The sequence below is a fragment of the Podarcis tiliguerta genome, assembly GCF_965153285.1.
Source record: "Podarcis tiliguerta genome assembly, chromosome: 18".
Lineage (NCBI taxonomy): Eukaryota > Metazoa > Chordata > Lepidosauria > Squamata > Lacertidae > Podarcis > Podarcis tiliguerta.
In genome coordinates, this window is record NC_139551.1 from 5,184,982 (window position 1) to 5,211,333 (window position 26,352).

Genomic DNA, 26,352 nt, shown 5'->3' on the forward strand with positions numbered 1-26,352 from the left:
AAAAATACAAGAAAATTTAAGAAAGACAACATACAATAAAATAAGAAGAGAAAAATAAAAATTAACAATACGTAAAAAAAGACCACCCCTCCACCCCACCAACAAGAAAAAAAGACAAAAACCAAAAACATTTTTTTTTAAAAAAAAGAAAACACTCCCATTTTTCTCGATTCCTTCCTTCGATAACTTATTTCCTCGACTTCCTCCCACCTCCCTTTTTGTATTCCAATTTATTAATTAGATCAGCCATTTCTTTCCATCTTTCACTGCTTGCTCGCTTAATTATCATTAATGCATTTAAACCTTATTCTCCTATCAACATCTAGAAAGGTATCCAACATACAACCTTAGGGCCAGATGTTGGGATGTTGGGTGTGGGGAGCAAGGGGTTTGGGGAGTTCTGGGAGTTGTCATTTAACAACATCTCCTTCCCCTTAAGGCATTTTCAGGATGCAGTCTGCCCTGTGACTGTAAATTGCTTTAGAGCGGTTCCTTGATGTGGGAATGTTGAGGGTGGCAGGAGAGGAGATATTGTTTATTAAGATCTTTCCTAACTTGTGCTAGCAAGTTCCTTTCCATAGCAGAGTTTACATTCCCCTTTTTACATGCCCAGCAGATAGCTGGTTGCAGGCTTGTGTGAGCCTCTCACTATTATACAATTCAGTCTGTCCCAGATTGGCTTGTACGTTCCTGGTAAATTCCCTTGAATCCCACTTAAAAGAATAAAGAGGCCACAATCTTATTCAAAGCCAATAAAAGAAGTTGACTCACATCAGTTCACAGTTGGATTCCTGAAGGCAGACTTAGTTACAAATACGTAAATGTGGATCTACCCCATATGGGGAAATAATCCCAGTGCTTCTGGTAGCTGAGAGCTAGCAGAGCAGTTCTAGCTAAAGGCGGGTCAAACGAAGAAGGAAGTCAAAAAGAGGGAGGTGTGCTGTGTGATTTGTCCTTTTGTTACCTGGACAGGTAAGGTCACGCCCACTTTCTATCACATGCAAAAGGAATAATAATAATAATAATAATAATAATAATAATAATAATAATAATAATTTATTTATACCCAGCCCATCTGGCTGGGCGTCCCCAGCCACTCTGGGCAGCTTCCAAAAAAATATTAAAATACTGTAATACATCAAACATTAAAAGCTTCCCTAAACAGGGCTGCCTTCAGATGTCTTCTAAAAGTCTGGTAGTTGTTGTTCTCTTTGACATCTGGTGGGAGGGCGTTCCACAGGGAGGGTGCCACCACTGAGAAGACCCTCTGCCTGGTTCCCTGTAACTTAGCTTCTTGCAGTGAGGGAACCGCCAGAAGGCCCTTGGAGCTGGACCTCAGTGTCTGGGCTGGACGATAGGGGCAGAGACACTCCTTCAGATCTACTGGGCTGAGGCCGTTTAGGGCTTTAAAAGTCAGCACCAACACTTTGAATTGTGCTCGGAAACATACTGGGAGCCAATGCAGGTCTTTCAAGACCGGTGTTATGTGTTCTCAACGGCCACTCCCAGTCCCCAGTCTAGCTGCTGTGTTCTGGATTAGTTGTAGTTTCCGGGTCACCTTCAAAGGCAGCCCCATGTAGAGCGCATTGCAGTAGTCCAAGCGGGAGATAACTAGAGCATGCACCACTCTGGCGAGGCAGTCTGTGGGCAGGGAGGGTCTCATCCTGCGTACCAGGTGGAGCTGGAAAACAGCTGCCCTGGACACAGATTTGACCTGTGCCTCCATGGACAGCTGCTTCATGGTGCCTCCATGGAAGGATGCTCCAGCCAGGAGGAACAGGAAGTTTCAACCGGCTGGACCAAACATCCCCTCGCATGTCTTCTCTAGCATTACAAGGAATGTTGTACTTGACTATCTCTCATGGATCACAGCCCACACTTGGTACTCAACTGGCTTGGCTCACGAACAAATTGGCCTCTGAACGCCGCAAACGCCGGAAGTGAGTGTTCCGGTTTGCGGACGTTTTTCAGAAGCCCAACCTACGACGCGGCTTCCGATTGAGTGCAGGAAGCCCCTGCAGCCAATCGGAAGCCACGCTTCGGTTTCCAAACCGTTTCGGGAGTCGAACGGACTCCCAGAATGTATTAGGTTCGAGAACCAAGGTACCACTGTAATTGTATTTAGCGCCTGCATTTTATTTATATATTTTTCAAAAAAATCCCAACACATTCCATTTATAGTTTTCAATTTTACAACAAATAGGTAAAGGAACCCCTGACCATTAGGTCCAGTCGTGGCCGACTCTGGGGTTGCGGCGCTCATCTCGCTTTACTGGCCGAGGGAGCCGGCGTACAGCTTCTGGGTCATGTGGCCAGCAGGACTAAGCCGCTTCTGGCGATCCAGAGCAGCGCACGGAAATGCCGTTTACCTTCCCGCTGGAGCGGTACCTATTTATCTACTTGCACTTTGACGTGCTTTCGAACTGCTAGGTTGGCAGGAGCAGGGACCGAGCAACGGGAGCTCACCCAGTCGTGGGGATTCGAACCGCCGACCTTCTGATCAGCAAGTCCTAGGCTCTGTGGTTTAACCCACAGCGCCACCCCCATCCCTTTACAACAAATACATCATTATTAATATCACTTCGTTATCCCCGACTTCCCTTCCCCTGCATTCCACGGTTCGTTAAAATTTCCCGTATTTGACTGTAATAATAAATTTCTGTAATCTGAAATACCCCTTTAGCCTTTGATTTCCCCCTTCTGTCTTATTTCATTTTATTAATCTTTCTGTGCTCTGATTATTCTAATAATCTGCTGGCTTTTTAAGATGTTTACAAAATTTCCTTCACGTATTCTGCAAATTTGCCCCAGTTCTTTCTTAAAAGCTGCCCATTCACAGTGTCTCTGTGTTATCTGGTTTGAGCTTTGGATCGCCGCAGTCCGGCTGCAGTTTTGGCATCAGAGACAGCAGCCTCCCTTTTGGATAAGGAGCTACGAAACTGAAAAGCTTCCCTTCAGATGTGAAGGAAATAAGTAGCTATCTTATCTTTAAAAGACATCTGAAGGCTGCCCTGTTTAGAGTAGTTTTTAATATTTAATGCTGTATTGTTTTTAACACTCGATTGGAAGCCGCCCAGAGTGGCTGGGGAAACTCAGCCAGATGGGTGGCAGTGGCGTAGCGTGGGTTGTCAGCACCCGGGGCAAGGCAAGTAATTTGCGCCCCCCCCCCCGCTGCACTGTCCCTCCCCCAGATAGTCCCTTGCTCTCTCTCCGCACCGCACCGCACGCCTGGCACCCTCCCCTCCACAGTGGGCGGCGACCCGGCGGCTCGGATCGGATTCGCACAGCCAGCACTGCAGTGAGAGAGAGTGAGTGAGTCAGGTAGGGGCAGAGAGCTGCGAGTGCAAGCGAGCGCCCCCCAGATGTTGCGCCCGGTGCGGCCGGCCCCCCCTGCACCCCCCACGCTACGCCACTGATTGGCGGGGTATAAATAATTTATTATTATTATTATTATTATTATTATTATTATTATCATTAAGTGTTGTTGTTGCAACTCACGTCGTGAAGGACTGCCAAACCGGTACAAAACGAAGTGTAGTAAAAGGTGCACCTCCAGCTGGAAGAGAATAAGAAAAATCAGGGCAGATCTGTGAATTCAGGACTCAGGAGCAGGACTAAGTCGGACGAACACCAAACGAGTCCAATGGATGCAACTTGTTTGTTTGTTTTAATAAATAATAAATTTTATTAGTATTTTCCACACAACAGCACGAATAATATCAAAAAATAACACAGAAACCAGTATGCCAAAAAACCAAACAAATCCATATCTTACAAGTTAATAATATACCGTATTTCTTGCTCTGTAAGACTCACTTTTCCCCTCCGAAAAAGTAAGGGGAAATGTGTGTGCGTCTTATGGGGCGAATGCAGGCTGTGCAGCTATCCCAGAAGCCAGAACAGCAAGAGGGATTGTTGCTTTCACTGCACAGCGATCCCTCTTGCTGTTCTGGCTTCTGAGATTCAGAATATTTTTTTTCTTGTTTTCCTCCACCAAAAACTAGGTGCGTCTTGTGGTCTGGTGCGTCTTATAGAGTGAAAAATACGGTAAACACTAAAAACAAAAACAAAAATTGACTTCCATCAATCCCACAGCACCTCCTTTACCTCTCATTGTATCATCCTGTTTTCCTTATCATCTCTATCCTAGCATCTAGATATAATTCCCTCTTTCTTATCCTTTCACATCACATGGTTATGCCAGACTCAGCCAGATTTATGTCCTCGAACCTTGGCTTTTAAAGTATTCATTTAGGCGCTCCCATTCCTTTTTCACTTCACTTTTTGGGTCTTGTCTTTTTATATCTGTCAATTTGGCTAATTCTAAATACAGTGGTACCCCGCAAGATGAATGCCTCACAAGACGGAAAACCCGCTAGACGAAAGGGTTTTCCGTTTTTCGATGCGCTTCGCAGGACGAATTTCCCTATGGGCTTGCTTCGCAAGACGAAAATGTCTTGCGAGTCTTGAGATTTTCCCCCGCTCCCCACCCCCTTTTTCTAAGCCGCTAAACCGCTAATAGCCTTTTAGCAGCTAATCCGCTAATCCCTTAAGCCTTTAATAGCCGCTAATAGCCGCTAAACCGCTATTAGCGCTAATCCGCTAAGCGGGTTGCTTCGCAAGACGAAAAAACCGCTAGACGAAGAGACTCATGGAACGAATTAATTTCGTCTTGCGAGGCACCACTGTATTCTGAAAGCTTACATAACCATTCTCCCCTAGTGGGTAACTGATTCCCTTCACTGGACACAACTTGAGTTCTTCCAATATTCCACAAAGCGGTTTTATCTAACGGGGCACATTTTTTTATATTGGCTAATATGCTAACTTGGCTACCTAGACAGCATCTTAAAAAGCAGAGACATCACCTTGCCGACAAAGGTCTGTATAGTAAAAGCTATGGTTTTCCCAGTAGTGATGTATGGAAGTGAGAGCTGGACCATTAAAAAGGCTGATCGCCGAAGAATGGATGCTTTTGAATTATGGTGCTGGAGGAGACTCTTGAGAGTCCCATGGACTGCAAGAAGATCCAACCTCTCCATTCTGAAGGAAATCAGCCCTGAGTGCTCACTGGAAGGACAGATCCTGAAGCTGAGGCTCCAAGACTTTGGCCGTGAGAAGAGAAGACTCCCTGGAAAAGACCCTGATGTTGGGAAAGATGGAGGGTGCAAGGAGAAGGGGACGACAGAGGACGAGATGGTGGGACAGTGTTCTCGAAGCTACCAGCATGAGTTTGACCAAACTGTGGGAGGCAGTGGAAGACAGGAGGGCCTGGCGTGCTCTGGTCCAGGGGGTCACGAAGAGGCGGACACGACTAAACGACTAAACAACAACAACTTGGCTAATATGTGGATTTTTGTTGTTGTTGTTGTTGTTATGCCACTTCTTCCTAGTAGAATTACTTTTGTGCAGGTTACTTGCCTGGAGATCTGCATTGCAAAAATTCTGGGAAGCGTGAATTTTGGACAGACGGCAGTGTTTCAAGTCCGTATATTGTGCATATTAAAAAAGGTTGGTCTTAGAATGAGCATTGAATTCAGTTTCACCCACATTCCTAATTCAGATACACATTTTGTCTCATTCAGTGCTGGATTTATGTATAAGCTAAACAAGCTATAGCTTAGGGCCCCACTCTCTTGGGGGCCTCCAAAAAAATTTAAAGGAAGATTTCCAAAATATAAGATAACAAACAAATAAAATAAAACCGACATAGAGCAACAATGGCAAAGGGCTTGAGATACGTATTAGGTCCATCAATTACCATAAAGCACATAAAAAAGGTAAAGGTACCCCTGCCCGTACGGGCCAGTCTTGACAGACTCTAGGGTTGTGCGCTCATCTCACTCAAGAGGCCGGGGGCCAGCGCTGTCCGGAGACACTTCCGGGTCACGTGGCCAGCATGACATCGCTGCTCTGGCGAGCCAGAGCCGCACATGGAACGCCGTTTACCTTCCCGCTAGTAAGCGGTCCCTATTTATCTACTTGCACCCGGGGGTGCTTTCGAACTGCTAGGTTGGCAGGCGCTGGGACCGAATAACGGGAGCGCACCCCGCCGCGGGGATTCGAACCGCCAACCTTTCGATCGGCAAGCCCTAGGCGCTGAGGCTTTTACCCACAGCGCCACCCGCGTCCCTAGCACATATTCAACACAAAAAACAGCGGCAATTTGTTGTTGACAAAGGACAGCTGGACATATAAAGGGCCCCATTAACTTCAGTAGCTTCGGGCCTCATCAATCCTAAATCCTTATCAAACATAAATCCCGCCCTGGTCTCATTGTACAGATTTCTAAGTGCGTATCATGTTTAGAGATGTTTTTATTGTTTGATGCTTCTTGGTGTTTTTAATATTCTGTTGGGAGCCGCCCAGAGTGGCTGGGGAAACCCATTCAGATGGCGGGGTATAAATAAATTATTATTATTATTATTATTATTATTATTATTATTATTATTATTATGCTAGATGAGGGCAGTCCAACTTTTTATACTGAGTTGGTTGCAATACGTGCTTTGACACAGAACCCAAAGACCGTACACTGAATTAAATGTCCATATCTCACATTAAAGGGTTTGCAATATATTTATTATTATTTAATAGGCACAATAGGGACGCGGGTGGCGCTGTGGGTAAAAGCCTCAGCGCCTAGGGCTTGCTGATCGAAAGGTCGGCAGTTCGAATCCCTGCGGCGGGGTGCGCTCCTGTTGTTCGGCCCCAGCGCCTGCCAACCTAGCAGTTCGAAAGCACTCTCGGGTGCAAGTAGATAAATAGGGACCGCTTACCAGCGGGAAGGTAAACGGCGTTTCCGTGTGCGGCTCTGGCTCGCCAGAGCAGCAATGTCACGCTGGCCATGTGACCTGGAAGTGTCTTCGGACAGCGCTGGCCCTTGGCCTCTTTGAGTGAGATGGGCGCACAACCCTAGAGTCTGTCAAGACTGGCCCGTACGGGCAGGGGTACCTTTACCTTTAATAGGCACAATTACTGTGTACATTGTGGCAGCCTTTGGCTATGTGCAAAAAAACTGACTGAGACTGAATAGGCACAATTAATATATTTAAATGTAATCAAACATGTACAATTAAACACACAATTAATAGATTAAATGAATTTAATTATTAAATAGATTTCATACGCCATTTCGTCGACAGCACATGACACAAAAAGATGTTTAAGGCTTTAGGATGTTGCTAGATAATTCAGTTGCTTCTGCATTTTGGTGCTCTATTCAGATGTGGAAATATGAAGGATAATAAAGTTCTGCTTTTGTGTACTATGCTCAAACCTCTATTGGCATACAGACAAGATTGCAGCAGAGCTGAGTGCAATAAAACCGCTCCGCAAAATTTGCATCTAATACTTTTGTTAATGTTGCATAATGTTCACAAACCCTCGTGTTGCAAAAACCTGGCTGCTGTCTCCATCTAATCTCCATCCTGAGTAAACACCAGCAGTTTGAAAGCACGTCTAATTTTTTCTGAGCGCCACTCCCGGTATCAACCAACTGATTAGTTAATTTAGATTGAACCGTCTGATACCGGGGGCTGAGCAAAACAACAGGCAGGGCTGAGTCTAGATTATATGATAAAGATAAAGGTAAAGGTCCCTTTGACAGTTAAGTCCAGTTGTGTATGACTCTGGGGTTGCGGCGCTCATCTTGCTTTACAGGACGAGGGAGCCGGCGTTTGTCTGCAGACAGTTTTTCCGGGTCATGTGGCCAGCAGGACTAAGCTGCTTCTGGCGAAACCAGGGCAGAGCATGGAAACGCCGTTTACCTTCCCGCCAGAGTGGTACCTATTTATCTACTTGCACTTTGACATGCTTTCGAACTGCTAGGTTGGCAGGAGCAGGGACCGAGCAACGGGAGCTCACCCTGTCATTGCGGGGATTCGAACAGCCAACCTTCTGATCGGCAAGTCCTAGGCTCTGTGGTTTAACCCACAGCGCCACCCGCGTCCCACATAGCCATCTTCAAATGATCTCAAGAGCTGTCAAGTGGAGCAATTTGTTTTCTCCTGCTCCGGAGGGCAGGACTCGAACCCATGGCTTCCAGTTGCGAGAGAGGAGATTCTGACTCAACATCAGGAAGAGCTTTCAGGCAGCAAGAGCAGTTTGGCAGTGGGTCTCCCTCGGGAGGTGGTGGACTCTCCTTCCTCAGAGGTTTTTAATGTTACTGTGGGCATTGAATTACAAGAGGATCTGTCCTGGAGTGTCAACACAAGGGGGTTGTGAAGAAGGCGCAGCAGAGACTGCATTTTTTGAGAATACTAAGGAAAAACCATCTTCCGCAGAAACTGCTGCTTGCCTTCTATCACTGTGCCATTGAGAGCGTGCTCACTTATGGCTTATGTGTGTGGTACGGAAGCTATACTACCCAGGACAGGATGGGGTTGCGCAGGGTTGTTAAGGCAGCAGAGAGCATTGTTGGCTGCCCACTCTCCACCTTAGACCAGATTTGTGCCACAAGGTGCCATAGGAAGGCACTGGACATAGTAAAAGATCCATCGCATCCTGGTCACTGTCTCTTCGAGCTCTTGCCGTCGGGACGGAGATACAGGACGATGAAGACAAGAACGAGCCGTCTTAAGAACAGCTTCTTCTCCAGAGCGATCTCGGCCCTGAATGGGAAGCCCGGACTTTGAAAGTCATCTAATCTCCCTTGCTGTATCATACTGTATTGTTTAATTAGTGTTTTTATGGAGCAGTCAAGTAATTTCATTGTCCCAGAAGGGGGCAATGACAATAAAGATATATTATTATTATTATTATTATTATTATTATTAAGCAGAGGTTGGATGTCCATCTGTCATGGATCTCGAGCTGTGATCCGTACCTTGCAGGGGGTTGGGCTCTATGGCCCTTGGGGTCCCTTGCGCTCTATAGTTGTATGATTCGAAAAGCAAATACTGATCCTATTCACCGGACTGATATCTGTCCTACACCTGAGATGAGAAAGGGAACATTTTTGTGCTTATGCTCCTGCTTCCGTTTCTGTTTAAGTCCTCTGGCACTCCTGAAGGCACTAGCATCCTGATCAGCTCTAAAAATGTATTTTTTTGGAGAGGCCTTTCTCTCTCTCATAACACTAGAAGTGAAGCTCAGTGTTTCAAAGATTCAGGATGGACAAAAAAAATCCTCCATCATGCAGAGTTAGACTATGGAACTCCCTGCCACAGTAGCCGGCGGTGGCCATCAACTGGGGTGGCCTTGAAAGAGGAGCAAATTCAAGGAGGAGGCTATTGATGGCTGCTAGCCAGGGTGGCCCTGCTCTGCTTCCATGGCTGGAGACAGACAGATTTGGAAGGGGCCAATCGGAGCACGATTTCTGTTCTCATCCTGAAGCAAAGTTCTTAACCTGAAGCACTATTTCTGGGTTAGTGGAGTCTGTAACCTGAAGCGTATGTAACCTGAAGTGTATGTAACCCAAGGTACCACTGTCCAGGGATTTAAGTGTGGATTGTTGATATTATTATTGTTATTTATTTGAAATAAAATTACAGGGTGCTTATGAAAAGCAAAGATTATTGTCTGTGATAGGTAAAGGTAAAGGTAAAGGGACCCCTGACCATTAAGTCCAGTCGCGGACGACTCTGGGGTTGCGGCGCTCATCTCGCTTTATTGGCCAAGGGAGCTGGCGTACAGCTTCCGGGTCATGTGGCCAGCAGGACTAAGTCGCTTCTGGCGAACCAGAGCAGCGCACGGAAACGCCGTTTACCTTCCCGCCGGAGCGGTACCTATTTATCTACTTGCACTTGACATGCTTTCGAACTGCTAGGTTGGCAGGAGCTGGAACTGAGCAACTGGAGCTCACCCTGTCACGGGGATTCGAACCGCTGACCTTCCGATCGGCAAGTCCTAGGCTCTGACCATTTTAATATTTTGTTGGAAGCCACCCAGAGTGGCTGGGGAAACCAGCCAGATGAGCGGGGTATAAATAATAAATTATTATAATATTATTATTCTTAACCCCATCGCGGGGATTCGAACTGCCAACCTTCTGATCAGCAAGCCCAAGAGGCTCAGGGGTTTAGATCACAGCACCACCCGCATCCCTACTATCATGTCTATGGGAAATCAAAACTCCATGGGTAAAATTATCCGCTTTAGAAGTAAACCCACATTAAAGGGAGGGGAGTGGAATTTTTCCTAATCTTGCATTCTATCATTTGGCAGTCGACTTGAAAGTGATTGCTTAAGCGACAAATGATCATGTCCCTTAAGGAAAGGGTATTGGTAAATAGATTGTTCTAGGACAGCGTTAGCAATATTACTTTGGGTAAAGATGAGATAAACCATAATTAAAATGTTCCGGCATCTTGGGTCACACAAAGCCGGCAGCAGCACAAACTGTTCAGGAGAACATTTAGTCAAAATATATGTCTGAAGAACTGTGCATGCACACAAAAGCTTATACAAAGAACAAACTTAAGGGTAAAGGTAAAGGGACCCCTGACCATTAGGTCCAGTCATGGCCGACTCGGAGGTTGCGGTGCTCATCTCGCTTTACTGGCTGAGGGAGCCGGCGTACAGCTTCCGGGTCATGTGGCCAGCAGGACTAAGCTGCTTCTGGCAAACCAGAGCAGCGCATGGAAACACTGTTTACCTTCCCGCCGGAGCGGTACCTATTGATCTACTTGCACTTTGATGTGCTTTCGAACTGCTAGGTTGGCAGGAGCAGGGACGGCGCAATGGGAGCTCATCCCATTGCGGGGATTCAAACCGCCGACCTCCTAGGGTCTGTGGTTTAACCCACAGCGCCACCCGCGTCCCTTAAGAATAAACTTAGTTGGTCTCTAAGGTGCTACTGAACAATTTTTTAAAAATTTTAAATATATTTTGACTCCGTCAGACCAACACAGCTGTGTCAAAATATGTAGCTCTACTTGATTTTGCTAAAGGCAACAACACTCTATTTATTGGGTGCTGCTAATAGACTTCTATTAGGATTCTATTCTTCTATAGGATTAGAAGACATCTAAAGGCAGCCCTGTTTAGGGAAGCTTTTAATGTTTAATAAGGTAAAGGTACCCCTGCCCGTATGGGCCAGTCGTCTCCGACTCTAGGGTTGTGCACCCATCTCATTTAAGAGGCCGGGGGCCAGCGCTGTCCGGAGACACTTCCGGGTCACGTGGCCAGCGTGACGAAGCTGCTCTGGCGAGCCAGCACCAGCGCAACACACGGAAACGCCGTTTACCTTCCCGCTATAAAGCGGTACCTATTTATCTACTTGCACTTCCAAGTGCTTTCGAACTGCTAGGTGGGCAGGAGCTGGGACCGAAGACGGGAGCTCACCCCGCCGTGGGGATTCGAACCGCCGACCATACGATCGGCAAGTCCTAGGTTATGTTTAATAGGTTATTGTATTTTAGTGTTTTGTTGGAAGCCGCCCAGAGTGGCTGGGGGACCCAGCCAGATGGGCGGGGTATAAATAATATATTATTACAATAATCCAGTCTGGAGGTGACCGTTGCGTGGATCACAGTGGCTAGGTCAGGGCTAGTGGTAAATCAGTGGGGTGGTAAAAAGGATGATTGGCAGCTGCATTCACTTCCACTCCCGGAAGACTCTTGAATATCTCTTCACTCCCCACACCAAAAATAAAAAATCCAGAACATACAGTCGTACCTTGTTAGTACAGTGGTACCTCAGGTTAAGTACATAATTTGTTCCGGAGGTCCGTACTTAACCTGAAACTGTTCTTAACCTGAAGCACCACTTTAGCTCATGGGGCCTCCCGCTGCCGCCGGAGCACGATTTCTGTTCTCATCCTGAAGCAAAGTTCTTAACTTGAAGCACTATTTCTGGGTTAGCGGAGTCTGTAACCTGAAGCGTATGTAACCTGAAGCGTATGTAACCTGAGGTAACACTGTAATAGGGAAAGCATGTATACTAAGAAATGTATATTAAGAGATTAGATTGGAAAATTTTCAGACAGGATTGATGGAAGTCAAAAAATTGTATAAGATGCAAAAGTATGCTTAATTACTGTTGAAAATGATATGTTAAAAAACACATATATATATATATATACATGAAATATCTTTTTTTAAAAAAATATTTTTATTGATACAACAAGAAAAAAGAAAAAAACCACAAATACCAAATTACACACAAGAATAACCATAGACACATAATTTTCTCAGCAAACAATAAAACATATATTGGTCTTAACACTAAAGACCCAACCTCCCGTCTATTTCATATTTCAATTTCATATTACTTATTGCCAAAACCCACTTTAATCATAATTAAACTTATTCTTAATAAATCTAATTTCTTATATCTACCTTGCAACTATTACTTGAAGTTCCTCGAATGCTGCAACAGAATTTAAACTACTATATTTAGTTTTCAGATATGCTTTAAAAACCTCCCATTTTGAAAAGAAATATCCTAAACCGCGTGCGTGTTTTGATATTTTTTACCTGGCTTCGCAGAACTTCTTGGTCAAGCTGGGCCGGTCCTGGTTACGGCGATATCGGAACCATCGCTCCACCTGCCTCGGCTGTAAGTCACACTGTTTGGCCAGACCGACGAGCTCCCCCTGAAAGAGAGGCCAGGTAACAGGTAGATTGCAGTAGATCACAGGAACCGCCCCCCCCCCAGTCTAAAAAACTAACTAACTCAACAACTTTTGCTTGCTAAAAAATAGCCCAACAGCTCTGGCAGATCACCGCCAGTTTTGTTATAGCGGGAGCAGATCTAAGTTTCTTGAAAGTTGGATGTCAGGTGATTGGCAGGTAGGCGTGTCTTGTGGACTGTCGGTCAGGTGGGCGACAGGTGTGTTATCCCACCCACCTATCAAGGTTGGCGCCTGGAGGGCGACAGGGATAAAGGTAAAGGTAAAGGTACCCCTGCCCGTACGGGCCAGTCTTGCCAGACTCTAGGGTTGTGCGCTCATCTCACTCTAAAGGCCGGGAGCCAGCGCTGTCCGGAGACACTTCCGGGTCACGTGGCCAGCGTGACAAGCTGCATCTGGCGAGCCAGCGCAGCACACGGAACGCCGTTCACCTTCCCGCTGGTAAGTGGTCCCTATTTATCTACTTGAACCCGGGAGTGCTTTCGAACTGCTAGGTTGGCAGGCGCTGGGACCGAACGACGGGAGCGCACCCCGCCGTGGGGATTCGAACCACTGACCTTTCGATCGACAAGTCCTAGGTGCTGAGGCTTTAACCCACAGCGCCACCCACAGCCAAAAAGGTTCAACACCCCTGCTTTAAGTTTTATTACAGATGGTTTATTACAGATGGCTAACATGGGATGCAGGTGGCGCTATGGGTTAAACCACAGAGCCTAGGACTTGCCGATCAGAAGGTCGGCGGTTCAAATCCCCACGATGGGGTGAGTTCCCGTTCCTCGGTCCCTGCTCCTGCCCACCTAGCAGTTCGAAAGCACGTCAAAGCGCAAGTAGATAAATAGGTACCGCTCCGGCGGGAAGGTAAATGGCGTTTCCGTGTGCTGTTCGCCAGAAGCGACTTAGTCCTGCTGGTCCCATGACCCGGAAGCTGTACGCCGGCTCCCTCGGCCAATAAAGCGAGATGAGCGCCGCAACTCCAGAGTCGGTCACGACTGGACCTAATGGTCAGGGGTCCCTTTACCTTTTTAACATGGCTAATTGCAAACCAGGCAGTTGTAGAAGAAGTGATCTGGATACAATTGCATGCATTTATGGTTTTGGGGGACAAGGGGCAGGTGGGGGGCTCCCTGGTCCTGAATGGGGTCACTGTGCCCCTGAAGGACCAGATGTGCAGCCTGGGAGTCATTTTGGACTCACAGCTGTCCATGGAGGCGCAGGTCCATTCTGCATCCAGGGCAGCTCCATCTGGTACGCAGGATAGGACCCTCCCTGCCCACAGATTGTCTGGCCAGAGTGGTGCATGCTCTGGTTATCTCCCGCTTGGACTACTGCAATGCGCTCTCCGTGGGGCTACCTTTGAAGGTGAACCAAAAACTACAACTCATCCAGAATGCGGCAGCTGGCCTGGGGACTGGGAGCTGCCACCGGGGCCACATAACACTGGTCCTGAAAGATATTCATTGGCTCCCAGTATGTTTCGGAGCACAATTCAAAGTGTCGGTGCTGACCTTGAAAGCCCTAAACGGCCCAGTATACCTGAAGGAGCGTCTCCACCCCTATCGTCCAGCCTGGACACTGAGATCCACCTCCAATGGCCTTCTGGCGGTTCCCTCACTGCAAGAAGTGAGGTTACAGGGAACCAGGCAGAGGGCCTTCTTGGTAGTGGTGCCCGCCCTGTGGAACACCCACCATCAGATTTCAAGGAAATAAACAGCTATCTGACTTTCAGAAGACATCTGAAGGCAGCCCTGTTTAGGGAAGTTTTTAAATGTTTTATTGTGTTTTCAATATTCTGTTGGGAGCCGCCCAGAGTGGCTGGGGAAACCCAGCCAGATGGGCGGGGTATAAATAATAAAATATTGTTGTTGTTGTTGTTGTTGTTGTTGTTGCTGTTTCTCTTTTTCGGAGGGGCGGTGCTGGTGTTGTACATTCCCCTTTCGCTTTGTTTAGTGGCTGGAGAATAGCAAATCTGGCAGGAGAAAAACAGCCCTCCTTCTAGGAACCAGTAGAACCTGGTTGCAAAGACATCTGCAGCCACTTACCTCTTTGGGGCCTTTCCCTTGCGTGGTGTAAAAAGCTTCCAGGATGGGGTTCGGAGGAGCTTTCCTCCGTACTTTCTCCCTCAGTCCCATTTTTCTGCTCAGCGGCACAGCGACGATCCTAGAGAGGAGAATAAGTCAGGTTAGCAGGTGTTGTTCTCTGCCTGGGTTTGGTCACAAGATGCCAGGAAAAGGAACAGTAGGCAACTTGGGGTCAAACACTGCTTGTTAGCCACTTGGGACGCGGGTGGCGCTGTGGGTTAAACCACAGAGCCTAGGACTTGCCGGTCAGAAGGTCAGCGGTTCGAATCCCCACGACAGGGTGAGCTCCCGTTGCTCGGTCCCTGCTCCTGCCCACCTAGCAGTTCGAAAGCACGTCAAAGTGCAAGTAGATAAATAGGTACCGCTCCAGCGGGAAGGTAAACGGCGTTTCCGTGTGCTGCTCTGGTTCGCCAGAAGCGGCTTAGTCCTGCTGGCCACATGACCCGGAAGCTGTACGCCGGCTCCCTCGGCCAGTAAAGCGAGATGAGCGTCGCAACCCCAGAGTCGGCCACGACTGGACCTAATGGTCCCTTTACTTTACTGGAGTCACTACAGGTAGAACGAGGCTTCCTCGCTGTCGTCACAAGTAAAGGTAAAGGACCCCTGGACGGTTAAGTCCAGTCAAAGGCGACTCTGGGGTTGTGGCACTCATCTCGCTTTCAGGCTGAGGGAGCCGGCGTTTGTCCACAGACAGCTTTCCGGGTCATGTGGCCAGCAAGACTAAACCACTTCTGGTGCAATGGGACGCCATGATGGAAACCAGAGCGCATGGAAACACCGCTTACCTTCCCACCGGAGTGGTTTTATCTACTTGCGCTGGCATGCTTTCAAACTGCTAGGTTGGCAGGAGCTGGGACAGAGCAAAGGGAGCTCACCCCGTCGCGGGGACTCAAACCGTCGACCTTCGGATCCCTGCTCCTGCCAACCTAGCAGTTCGAAAGCACGTCAAAGTGCAAGTAGATAAATAGGTACCGCTCCGGCAGGAAGGCAAACGGTGTTTCCGTGCGCTGCTCTGGTTCGCCAGAAGCGGCTTAGTCCTGCTGGCCACATACCCGGAAGCTGTACTCTGGCTCCCTCGGCCAATAAAGCGAGATGAGCGCCGCAACCCCAGAGTCGTCCACGACTGGACCTAATGGTTGGGGTCCCTTTATTTTTTACCAGCTTTATGATTCTGTCCCCTTTCACATGCCCAAAGCCATTTCCAGAAAACTCGCTCCCAAACCTTTTTGCCTATAAAGCAGGCGCTGTGTAATGGAGCAATTATCTCTCAGAGCGATGCTCTCCCTCCTTTTTAGAGATAGCTCATGAATAAATACTCATCTGGCTCTTCTTTTAAACCCCATCGCCCCAGGGACCAGCTGTGCTTACAGAGAAGCAATTTAGCAATGCCTAAAGGCAGGCTGTTGCAGTTTAGAAGATGAGGACGTGAGGTGGAGGCCGGATCCAGTCCAGCACCCGCAAGTTGCAAAAGAGAAAAGGCACTCTGCAGATGCTCAGAGGCAATGTAGGTTGAAAGGCGTGGAACTGGGTTCCAATCACAAACCACCTACAGGAACGTAACGCCAGCATCCTATTCCCGTGACCACCTTGTGTCCCAAATTCAACATTACAACTGGGGGCAAGTTTTCCCTTTGTAGAAGCTCGGTCCTGGCAAAGAACTCTCAATTATTGGCTCCATCTAAATCTAAATCCACCCGGTCTACTGGCCTTAGTGACACAAGACCCCCATAAAAGTGCACGGTCTAAAATTGTGCACCAAAAATTCCTCTCCTTTTTTAAAAAAAATAATAATTTTTATTAAGTTTCTTACAGATATAACACATATCACAACAAAAGAAAAACAGAGAAAAAAAAAGAAAAAAAAAGACAAATCACAAATATAAACAATAAAAACAAGGTACCTAAACACCTAAACAACACAAACGAATTAATTATTTAGACTTCTAACCTCATAAACATATTTTTGGGCTTCCTCTGAGTCCTCCAATCTGAACTTCCTTGTAATTAAAAGGTAGCAGTTTTCTGGTATCATTTTTTAAAAACACAGTATTCCAATTAAAATAAAATATCTTAACTTTCCTTTAGGTTCTAAATCTTATTTATTTACCGTATTTTTCGCTCTATAAGACGCACCAGACCACAAGACGCACCTAGTTTTGGAGGAGAAAAACAAGAAGAAAAATATCTGAATCTCAGAAGCCAGAACAGCAAGAGGGATCGCTGTGCAGTGAAAGCAGCAATCCCTCTTGCTGTTCTGGCTTCTGGGATAGCTGCACAGCCTGCATTCGCTCCATAAGATGCACACACATTTCCCCTTACTTTTTAGGAATGAAAAAGTGAGTCTTAAAGAGCAAAAAATGCGGTAATTAACTCTTAATTTAATCCTAGACCTAATCTGTAATTTCTTTCGAGTAATTTCTAATTTTTGATATCACAGTATTTATTCAAATAGTCCTTAAATCTCTTCCACTCTTCTTGGCATTCCTCTTCTTTTTGGTCGTGGATTCTTCCAGTAAGGTCAGCCAGCTCCGTATATTCCATCGTTTTCATCTGCCATTCTTCCACAGTTGGTAATTCTTGTGTTTTCCATTTCTTGGCTATAAGAATTCGAGCAGCCAAAAATTCCCCTCCTGCGGACTCCACCTACATCAGCTTCTCACTATGGGGTTTATTAAAGCAAAAAAGCTAATTGGACAGCGTCTGAAGGACTTAGAGCAAGAGAACAATCTGGCTATTAATAAAAAAACTCGGTCCTTGGTATGCCTTCCCCCCCCCCTTCTCAGTTTGATTCCCTGGCACCATATTTGTATAAATTGTTGTTGTTTAGTCGTTTAGTCGTGTCCACCTCTTTGTGACCCCCTGGACCAGAGCACGCCAGGCCCTCCTGTCTTCCACTGCCTCCCGCAGTTTGGTCAAACTCATGCTGGTAGCTTTGAGAACACTGTCCCACCATCTCGTCCTCTGTCGCCCCCTTCTCCTTGTGCCCTCCATCTTTCCCAGCATCAGGGTCTTTTCCAGGGAGTCTTTCCAGGGATAACGTACAAAATGCACCTTGCCAACAAAGATCCTTATAGTTAAAGCTATGGTTTTCGCAGTAGTGATGTATGGAAGTGAGAGCTGGACCATCAAGAAGGCTGATCGCCAAAGAATGGATGCTTTTGAATTCTGGTGCTGGAGGAGACTCTTGAGAGTCCCATGGACTGCAAGAAGATCAAACCTCTCCATTCTTAAGGAAATCAGCCCTGAGTGCTCACTGGAAGGACAGATCCTGAAGCTGAGGCTACAACACTTTGGCCACCTCATGAGAAGAGAAGACTCCCTGGAAAAGATCCTGATGTTGGGAAAGATGGAGGGCACAAGGAGAAGGGGACGACAGAGGACGAGATGGTTGGATAGTGTTCTCAAAGCTACCAGCATGAGTTTACTAAACTGTGGGAGGCAGTAGAAGACAGGAGGGCCTGGCGTGCTCTGGTCCATGGCGTAACGAAGAGTTGGACACGACTAAATGACTCAACAACAACAACAATACCATTTCCCAGAAAGCCTTTACCTCTTTGCAAGTCCACCACATGCGGTAGAAGATACCTTCCCGTTCTTTACATGTCCGACGATTCCATGATTCTATGCTACACGGGAAGGGGGCTTTATTGAGAAATCAGAACTGCTGTGGCACAAATGGGGACCTTTTCTGAAGCTGCCAATCTGTTGCGAGTTGCATTTGGTTCTCAAGAGGAGCTGGGAATGAATCATTTTATGGGCTTCTGATGGAGGCGGTTTTCATGGAGCTTTGGGCTGCTCTTTTTATTGCCTGTCGGGTTTTATGGAAAGAATGCTTCGCACCGAGGACTCGCAAAGGGTTTTCTGGGGGAGGAGGGCGGATTAGCTCCGGGAAAGAAATCTGCCAGGAGCTCATGCGCCGAGGAATGAAATTCTGAAAAGATGGACGCCCGAGACAAATATCTTCTTGTGATGTCCTTTTCTGATCTTCCCTGTTTAAAAAGACGGTGTAATGCAGTGGTACCTCGGGTTAAGTACTTAATTCGTTCTGGAGGTCCGTTCTTAACCTGAAACTGTTCTTAACCTGAGGTACCACTTTAGCTAATGGGGCCTCCTGCTGCCGCCGCACGATTTGTGTTCTCATCCTGAAGCAAAGTTCTTAACCCGAGGTACTATTTCTGGGTTAGCGGAGTCTGTAACCTGAAGCGCCTGTAACCTGAAGTGTCTGTAACCTGAGGTACCACTGTACATGGCTAGGCAAACTAAGGCCCAGGTGCCGGATCCGGCCCAATCGCCTTCTAAATCCGGCCCGCGGACGGTCCAGGAATCAGCGTGTTTTTACATGAGTAGAATGTGTCCTTTTATTTAAAATGCATCTCTGGGTTATTTGTGGGGCATAGGAATTCGTTCATTTTCTTTTCAAAGTATAGTCCGGCCCCCCACAAGGTCTGAGGGACAGTGGACCGCCCCCTGCTGAAAACATTTGCTGACCCGGAATGCTAGAAGAATGCTGGAATGAAGCTATATGGTTTTAGCAGAAATGCTATAAAGAATTAAGTAAAAACTGACTGTTAATGGGCCAAAGTGGAAAATTTAAAGTTAGATTGTGTTAAGATAAATTATAGAACAAAAAATTGAAAAAGATGGAAAGGATTTGCTGAAATAGCTAATTGAACTAGAATACAAAAAAGGGAGGTGTGAGGAGGTTGATGAAACAAGTAAATGAAAAGTAAAGATATGGAAATATGGGATGTGTTTTTTAAATGTTTTTGTTTTTCTAGTTGTTTTGATGTATTGTTTTTTCGTCTTTCTTTTTATTTTTATTTTTGATGTATTGTTTTGATGTATTGTTTGTTAAATCTTTTATTGTTTCTTTTTTCTTTTGTTTTTTTTCTTTCTGTAACTATTAAACTTCTAATAAATATTATTATTATTTTTAAAAAGAAAACATTTGCTGACCCCTGGTGTAATAGATCTCTGGCAGACAATGTCCAGGCGGTCAACTGCAATCAACAGGCAGACCCCGGGGTGATTGCAGTTGATCGCGGGACTTATATTTGGGTGCGTGGCATGTTGTCAATCATTTCTTTCCTGGCAGCCGGCGGCAGACGTCCGTGCGATTGACAGCGCTGGAGTTTAGGGTGAGCAGAGTTTTGCAACCCACCCCCCCAATAAAAAGATCAACAACTCTTTCCACCCACCACCCCACGAACGCTCCTTCTCTGTCCCTGCGTAGATCACTGCCTTTTTTTATATACAGTGGTGCCCCGCAAGACGAAATTAATTCGTTCTGCGAGATTTTTCGTTCTACGAGTTTTTTCATCTTGCGAAGCACCAATATTTATTGACGGTTTCCCATAGGAATGAATTGGCGGTTTTTTTAAAAAAGGTGCAAGACGTTTTCGTCTTGCGAAGCAAGCTCATTGGGAAATTCGTCTTGCGAAGCAACTCAAAAAACGAAAAACCCTTTCGTCTACCGAGTTTTTCATCTTGTGGGGCATTCGTCTTGCAGGGTACCACTGTACTGGGAGTATATCGCAGTATCTTGAGAGCTGGACGTGCCTGATCTATGGTATTAAATGTAATATTGGGATTTAATTAGGACTCGTGTGTTCTAACTGGGAGAGAAGACTGCCTTGATGTTACCTCGATAGGGATTTGTGGTGTTTAATTAGTATCTATGTGTAAGGACTGTGGGGTTTTGGCTGGGTGTACATCAGTACGCGGATGATACCCAGCTCTACCTCTCTTTCAAATCAGAAGCAGTGAAGGTGGTGAAGGTCCTGTGTGAGTGTCTGGAGGTGGTTGGAGGATGGATGGTGGCTAACAGATTGAGGTTGAATCCTGACAAGACAGAAGCACTGTTTTTTGGGGGACAGGAGGCGGGCAGGTGTGGAGGACTCCTTGGTCTTGAATGGGGCAACTGTGCCCCTGAAGGTCCAGATGCGCAGGCTGGGAGTCATTTTGGACTCACAGCTGTCCATGGAGGCACTGTATTCAGGGCAGCTGTTTACCAGGTCCATTTGGTACACAGGATGAGACCCTTCCTGCCCGCAGACTTCCTCGCCAGAGTGGTGCATGCTCTGGTTATCTCCCGCTTGGACTACTGCAATGCGCTCTACGTGGGTCTACCTTTGAAGGTGACTCGGAAATGACAACTAATATTTGGGTAGGAGAGCCAACTTAATGCCAACATATTTCACATCTGGCAACCTATGTGCCCCTTTGTTTCAGATAATACATAGGTTGTTGTTGTTTAGCTGTTCAGTCGTGTCCGACTCTTCGTGACCCCCTGGACCAGAGCACGCCAGGCACTCCTGTCTTCCACTGCCTCCCGCAGCTTGGTCAAACTCATGATTTTGACCAATACATAGGTAAACGAGTCTAAAAAGGCTGGGTACACCAATTTTCACGACCCTCTAGCGGCTATGGTGGCTCATTTACCAGAAGTCATGTACGGTCATACCTTGGAAGCTGAACGGAATCCGTTCTGGGAGTCCATTCAACTTCCAAAACGTTCAAAAACCAAACTGCTGTTTCTAATTGGCTGCAGGAAGCTCCTGCAGTCAATTGGAAGCCCCGGAAGCCCCGCCGGACGTTCGGCTTCTGAAAGAACGTTCACAAACCGGTGAGGAGATTTCACCCCTCCCATATCCAAGAATCTCCTGAGCAGTCTGCTGATTCTGCAGAGAGGTAGGAGGCATGTTCTGCTATCTACATATTCTGCTCCAGCACCACATCAGTGAGTGAGTCGGTCAGTTAGTCAACCAGTCTGTGTGTCGGAAAGACTGAGTGTTATTTCTGTGTAGATAAGGTTGCTGCAGAAAGCAGCTATAACACTCAGTGCAGTCAAGCATCTCCATTTGTATATAGTTTGTATAGTACAGTAGCTGTTAGTGAATAAAAGAAGATATTGTTCAGCGCTGTCGTCTGAGTGATTTATGCTCTGCTATACTCTGCTGTGCATGGCTGTCTTCTGGAAGTGAGTTCGGTGCTCACAGCTCTGAGTTGTTAGACCTGTTCCTGTGAGGAAGGTGGTCTCTGGAAGTGCTACCCAGCTCGCCTAGCCCAGTCAGGGCTGAAGTGGATGAGTCCAGTTGGTGGCACTGGATCAAGGGCGAAGCTGACAACCGGAACACTCACTTCTGGGTTTGCGCCGTTCGGGAACCAAAATGTTCAACTGCTAAGGCGTTTGTCAGCCAAGGTATACCTGATTCTGACCGAACTAAACCTTCTAGTATGGTTTTTAGCGTTTGATGTTTTATACGTGTTGGAAGCCACTGAGAGCGGCTTGGGCAACCCAGACAGATGGACGGGGTATAAATAATAAAATTATTACCTACGGGACCGCCTCTCCTGGTATGCTCCGCGGAGGACCTTAAGGTCCACAAATGACAACACTTTGGAGGTCCCAGGTCACAAAGTGGTTAGATTGGTCTCCACTAGGGTCAGGGCCTTTTCATTACTGGCCCCAACTTGGTGGAACGCTCTGTCACAAGAGACTAGGGCCCTGAGGGACTTGACATCATTCCGCAGGGCGTGCAAGACAGAGCTGTTCCGCTTGGCCTTTGGTTTGGACTCAGTCTGACCCTTATGTCTTCCCTCCCCTTACGGTTTTGATCTATGGGCTACTTTTAAAATGAGGCTGCTTTTTAAATTGCATTTTAACCTGTATTTTAAATTGGTTCCACCCGCATTATGTTTATAATATAATTTTACTGGTGTTAGCCGCCCTGAGCCCGGCTCTGGCCGGGGAAAGCGGGGTTTAAATAAAAATTATTATTATTACTACTACTATTAGTGTTGTTGTTGTTGTTGTTTAGTAGTTTAGTCATGTCCAACTATTCATGACCCCATGGACCAGAGCACACCAGGCACTCCTGTCTTCCACAGTTTGGTCAACCTCATGCTGGTAGCTTCAAGAATACTATCCAACCATCTCATCCTCTTCCCCTTGTGCCCTCCATCTTCCCCATCTTCCCCAACATCAGGGTCTTTTCCAGGGAGTCTTCTCTCCTCATGAGGTGGCCAAAGTCTTGGAGCCTCAGCTTCAGGATCTGTCCTTCCAGTGAGCACTCAGGGCTGATTTCCTTCCGAATGGAGAGGTTTGATCTCCTTGCAGTCCATGGGACTCTCAAGAGTCTCCTCCAGCACCAGAATTCAAAAGCATCCATTCTTCGGTGATCAGCCTTCTTTATGGTCCAGCTCTCACTTCCATACATCACCGCTGGGAAAACCATGGCTTTAACTATACGGACCTTTGTTGGCAAGGTGATGTCTCTGCTTTACCTCAGGTTAAATACTTAATTTATTCTGGAGGTCCGTTCTTAATCTGAAACTGTTCTTAACCTGAAGCACCACTTTAGCTAATGGGGCCTCCTGCTGCTGCCGCGCCACCGGAGCACGATTTCGGTTCTCATCCTGAAGTAAAGTTCTTAACCTGAAGCACTATTTCTGGGTTAGCGGAGTCTGTAACCTGAAGTGTCTGTAACCTGAAGCGTATGTAACCGGAGGTACCACTGTATATTTTGCTTTAGGAGGCTTAGTTTGGATGAGACAGCTCTACAACTGGGGCTTAAACATGCCATGGAAAGTCATCAACTTGGCTGCGAATTGTGGGTGACTGGGTAAGCTTCTTTGGGGTGCAGAACAGAGTGTACCCCAGTTCTCCAGGCTTCCATAGGACCGCTTGTAGATAAACAGTTTGGGAACGCTTGGCTATCCGTGCCTTGTGGAAATCATGGACAGCAAGTTGTGGCACGACTCCTCATAGGCCAGGAATGTTTAGGAATGCTGGCGTTTAACCAAACTTCAGCTTCAAAGGTTCTTCAGTCCCTGGAAACATCACTTTTGAATCCGGATGCCCACAAAAGCCAGAATTTCACCTTCTGCAAACGTCTTGAGATAAAACCAGGTCGTGCAGAACAGGGCTTGTCACGGGGACTCCTGCAGGAGTGTTTTGGGGCTCTGTCAGAGGCCTTGATAGTCAGACTATCCTCCACCAGGGCCAGGGCCTTCTCAGTGATGGCTCCGACCTGGTGAAATGCTCTGTCCCAGGAGACCAGGGCCCTGCAGGATTTAACTTCCTTCCGTAGGGCCTGTAAGACAGAGCTATTCCGCCTGGCTTTTAATCTGAATTCAGCCTGATCTTTTATTTCCCTACTCTTCCCTCTCCTTTTCTGAAGATCACCCGCTTTGAGACCCCACAGCTAATTCTCCCCTGGCCTCCTCACTGGCCCAAGTAGGGCCAATTCAGCCAGCTAGCCCTGGGGATTATCTAATTGATTTTTGAATTTTATGGTTATTTGTGTTTTTATACTTTATTTTATACGGCTTTTATAATTAAGTGTTTTAAAGTGTTTAAAATTTGTTGTTGGGGACACGGTTGGCGCTAGGACTTGCTCATCAGAAGGTCGGCGGTTCGAATCCCTGTGACGGGGTGAGCTCCCATTGCTCAGTCCCAGCTCCTGCCAACCTAGCAGTTCGAAAGCATGTCAAAGTGCAAGTAGATAAATACGTACACTCCGGCGGGAAGGTAAACGGTGTTTCCGTGCACTGCTCTGGTTCGCCAGAAGCGGCTTAGTCATGCTGGCCACATGACCCGGAAAAACCAGACAAATGCCGGCTCCCTCAGCCAGTAAAGCAAGATGAGCGCCACAACCCCAGAGTCATCTGCGACTGGACTTAACTCTCAGGGGTCCTTTAACTTTACCTTTTTTATCCTAATAAAATGATTCAGAGACCTCCCCCCCCCCCAGTAACCTTCAGCTGGATGCCACAAACAAGGTGCAAAGGCAACAATTTTCCGCCACCAGTTTTCCCCCTCTACCCCCAGAAACCAGTATTTAGAGGTAGGCTACCCCTGAACATAATCGGGACACGGGTGGCGCTGTGGGTTAAGCCACAGAGCCTAGGACTTGCTGATCAGAAGGTCGGCGGTTCGAATCCCCGCAATGACGGGGTGAGCTCCCGTTGCTTGGTCCCTGCTCCTGCCAACCTAGCAGTTTGAAAGCATGTCAAAGTGCAAGTAGATAAATAGGTACCGCTCCGGCGGGAAGGGAAACGGCGTTTCTGTGCGCTGCTCTGGTTAGCCAGAAGCGGCTTAGTCCTGCTGGCCACATGACCCGGAAGCTGTACACCGCCTCCCTTGGCCAGTAAAGCGAGATGAGCGCCACAACGCCAGAGTCGGCCATGACTGGACCTAACAGTCAAGGGTCCCTTTACCTTTACCCCTGAACATAAGGGACGCAGGTGGCGCTGTGGGTTAAACCACAGAGCCTAGGGCTTGCCTATCAGAAGGTCAGTGGTTCGAATCCCCGCGACGGGATGAGCTCCCGTTGCTCGGTCCCTGCTCCTGCCAACCTAGCAGTTCGAAAGCACGTCAAAGTGCAAGTAGATCAATAGGTACCGCTCTGGTGGGAAGGTAAACGGCGTTTTGGTGCGCTGCTCTGGTTCGCCAGAAGCGGCTTAGTCCTGCTGGCCATATGACCCAGAAGCTGTACGCCGGCTCCCTCGGCCAGCAAAGCGAGATGAGCACCGCAACCCCAGAGTCGGCCACGACTGGACCTAACAGTCAGGGGTCCCTTTACCTTTACCCCTGAACATAAGGGACGCAGGTGGCGCTGTGGGTTAAACCACAGAGCCTAGGGCTTGCCTATCAGAAGGTCAGTGGTTCGAATCCCTGCGACGGGATGAGCTCCCGTTGCTCGGTGCCTGCTCCTGCCAACCTAGCACGTCGAAGTGCAAGTAGATGAATAGGTACCACTCTGGCGGGAAGGTAAACAGCACTTCCAACTCTACAGTTCTATGATTCTATGATTCTATGATTTCTGTGCGCTGCTCTGGTTCGCCAGAAGCGGCTTAGTCCTGCCGGCCACATGACCCAGAAGCTGTACGCCGGCTCCCTCGGTCAATAAAGGGAGATCAGCGCCGCAACCCCAGAGTCGGTCCCGACTGGACCTAATGGTCAGGGGTCCCTTTACCTTTACCCCTGAACATGGAGGCTTGTCAGAGCTTCCTTGTATTTAACGTACCTTTCGAAGAAGAAGCGGATCACCACAAGCAGGAGGGCCAATGGAAGGCTCAGCAAGAGGTGGCGGGGCTGAGGGTAGCTGATCTCTTCTGTCTCCTTCATGTCCTCCCAGGTGATCCCGGGCGGGAGCCAGTATTCGTGGCGCCATATCCATTCGGTCACTGGTAGCACCATCCTAGCCGCAGAAGAGGAAAGAGAGAACGAGGTGAGAGGGAGACAATGGTGAAAATGTGTGGCGAGGCAGCGTGGTGTAGTGGTTAGTGTGTCAGATCTGGGAGAGCAGGGTTTCTTTGTTCTTTCTTTTGTACCAAAAGGGTACAAAGTTTAATAATGAATGGAATAAATTCATGACATACATTGAAACAGATGTAAAAAATTTAAAAATCACAGTAGGCTCGATATAACGCTTGCGACGTAAAGAGTTTTAAGAAAATGAAACTGCAGATAGAAAATCCATTGTAACACATTCCGAAACTGAGATGAAGGGAAGTCAATTATTGTTGTGTGATTTAGTTATTTGTTACTGTAAGTTTAATTTGTTGGTGTTTTATGTTATATAATGTTTTTTTCTTTGTTTGTTTCTCTTTTTTTGGTGTTTTGTTTGTCTTTTTTGTTGTTTTAATGTTTGATGTTGTATAATGAATTGAAACTAATAAAAATTGTAGGGGGAA

The 26,352-nt window shown here is 47.1% G+C and overlaps 1 protein-coding gene across 3 annotated transcripts in view; it reads right to left on the minus strand.

The window, feature by feature from the left end:
• CERS4 (ceramide synthase 4) overlaps positions 1-26,352 on the minus strand; it is a 104,038-nt gene that overhangs the window by 10,745 nt on the left and 66,941 nt on the right. For all 3 annotated transcript variants that reach the window (XM_083421783.1, XM_083421781.1, XM_083421782.1), the window contains exons 2-5: positions 25,683-25,856; positions 14,614-14,731; positions 12,420-12,538; positions 3,499-3,556 (exon numbers count right to left, since the gene is read on the minus strand). In XM_083421783.1, coding sequence (XP_083277909.1) covers positions 3,499-3,556; positions 12,420-12,538; positions 14,614-14,731; positions 25,683-25,855 — 468 coding nt within the window. In that variant the 5' untranslated portion in view covers position 25,856. The remainder of the gene's footprint in view (positions 1-3,498; positions 3,557-12,419; positions 12,539-14,613; positions 14,732-25,682; positions 25,857-26,352) is intronic.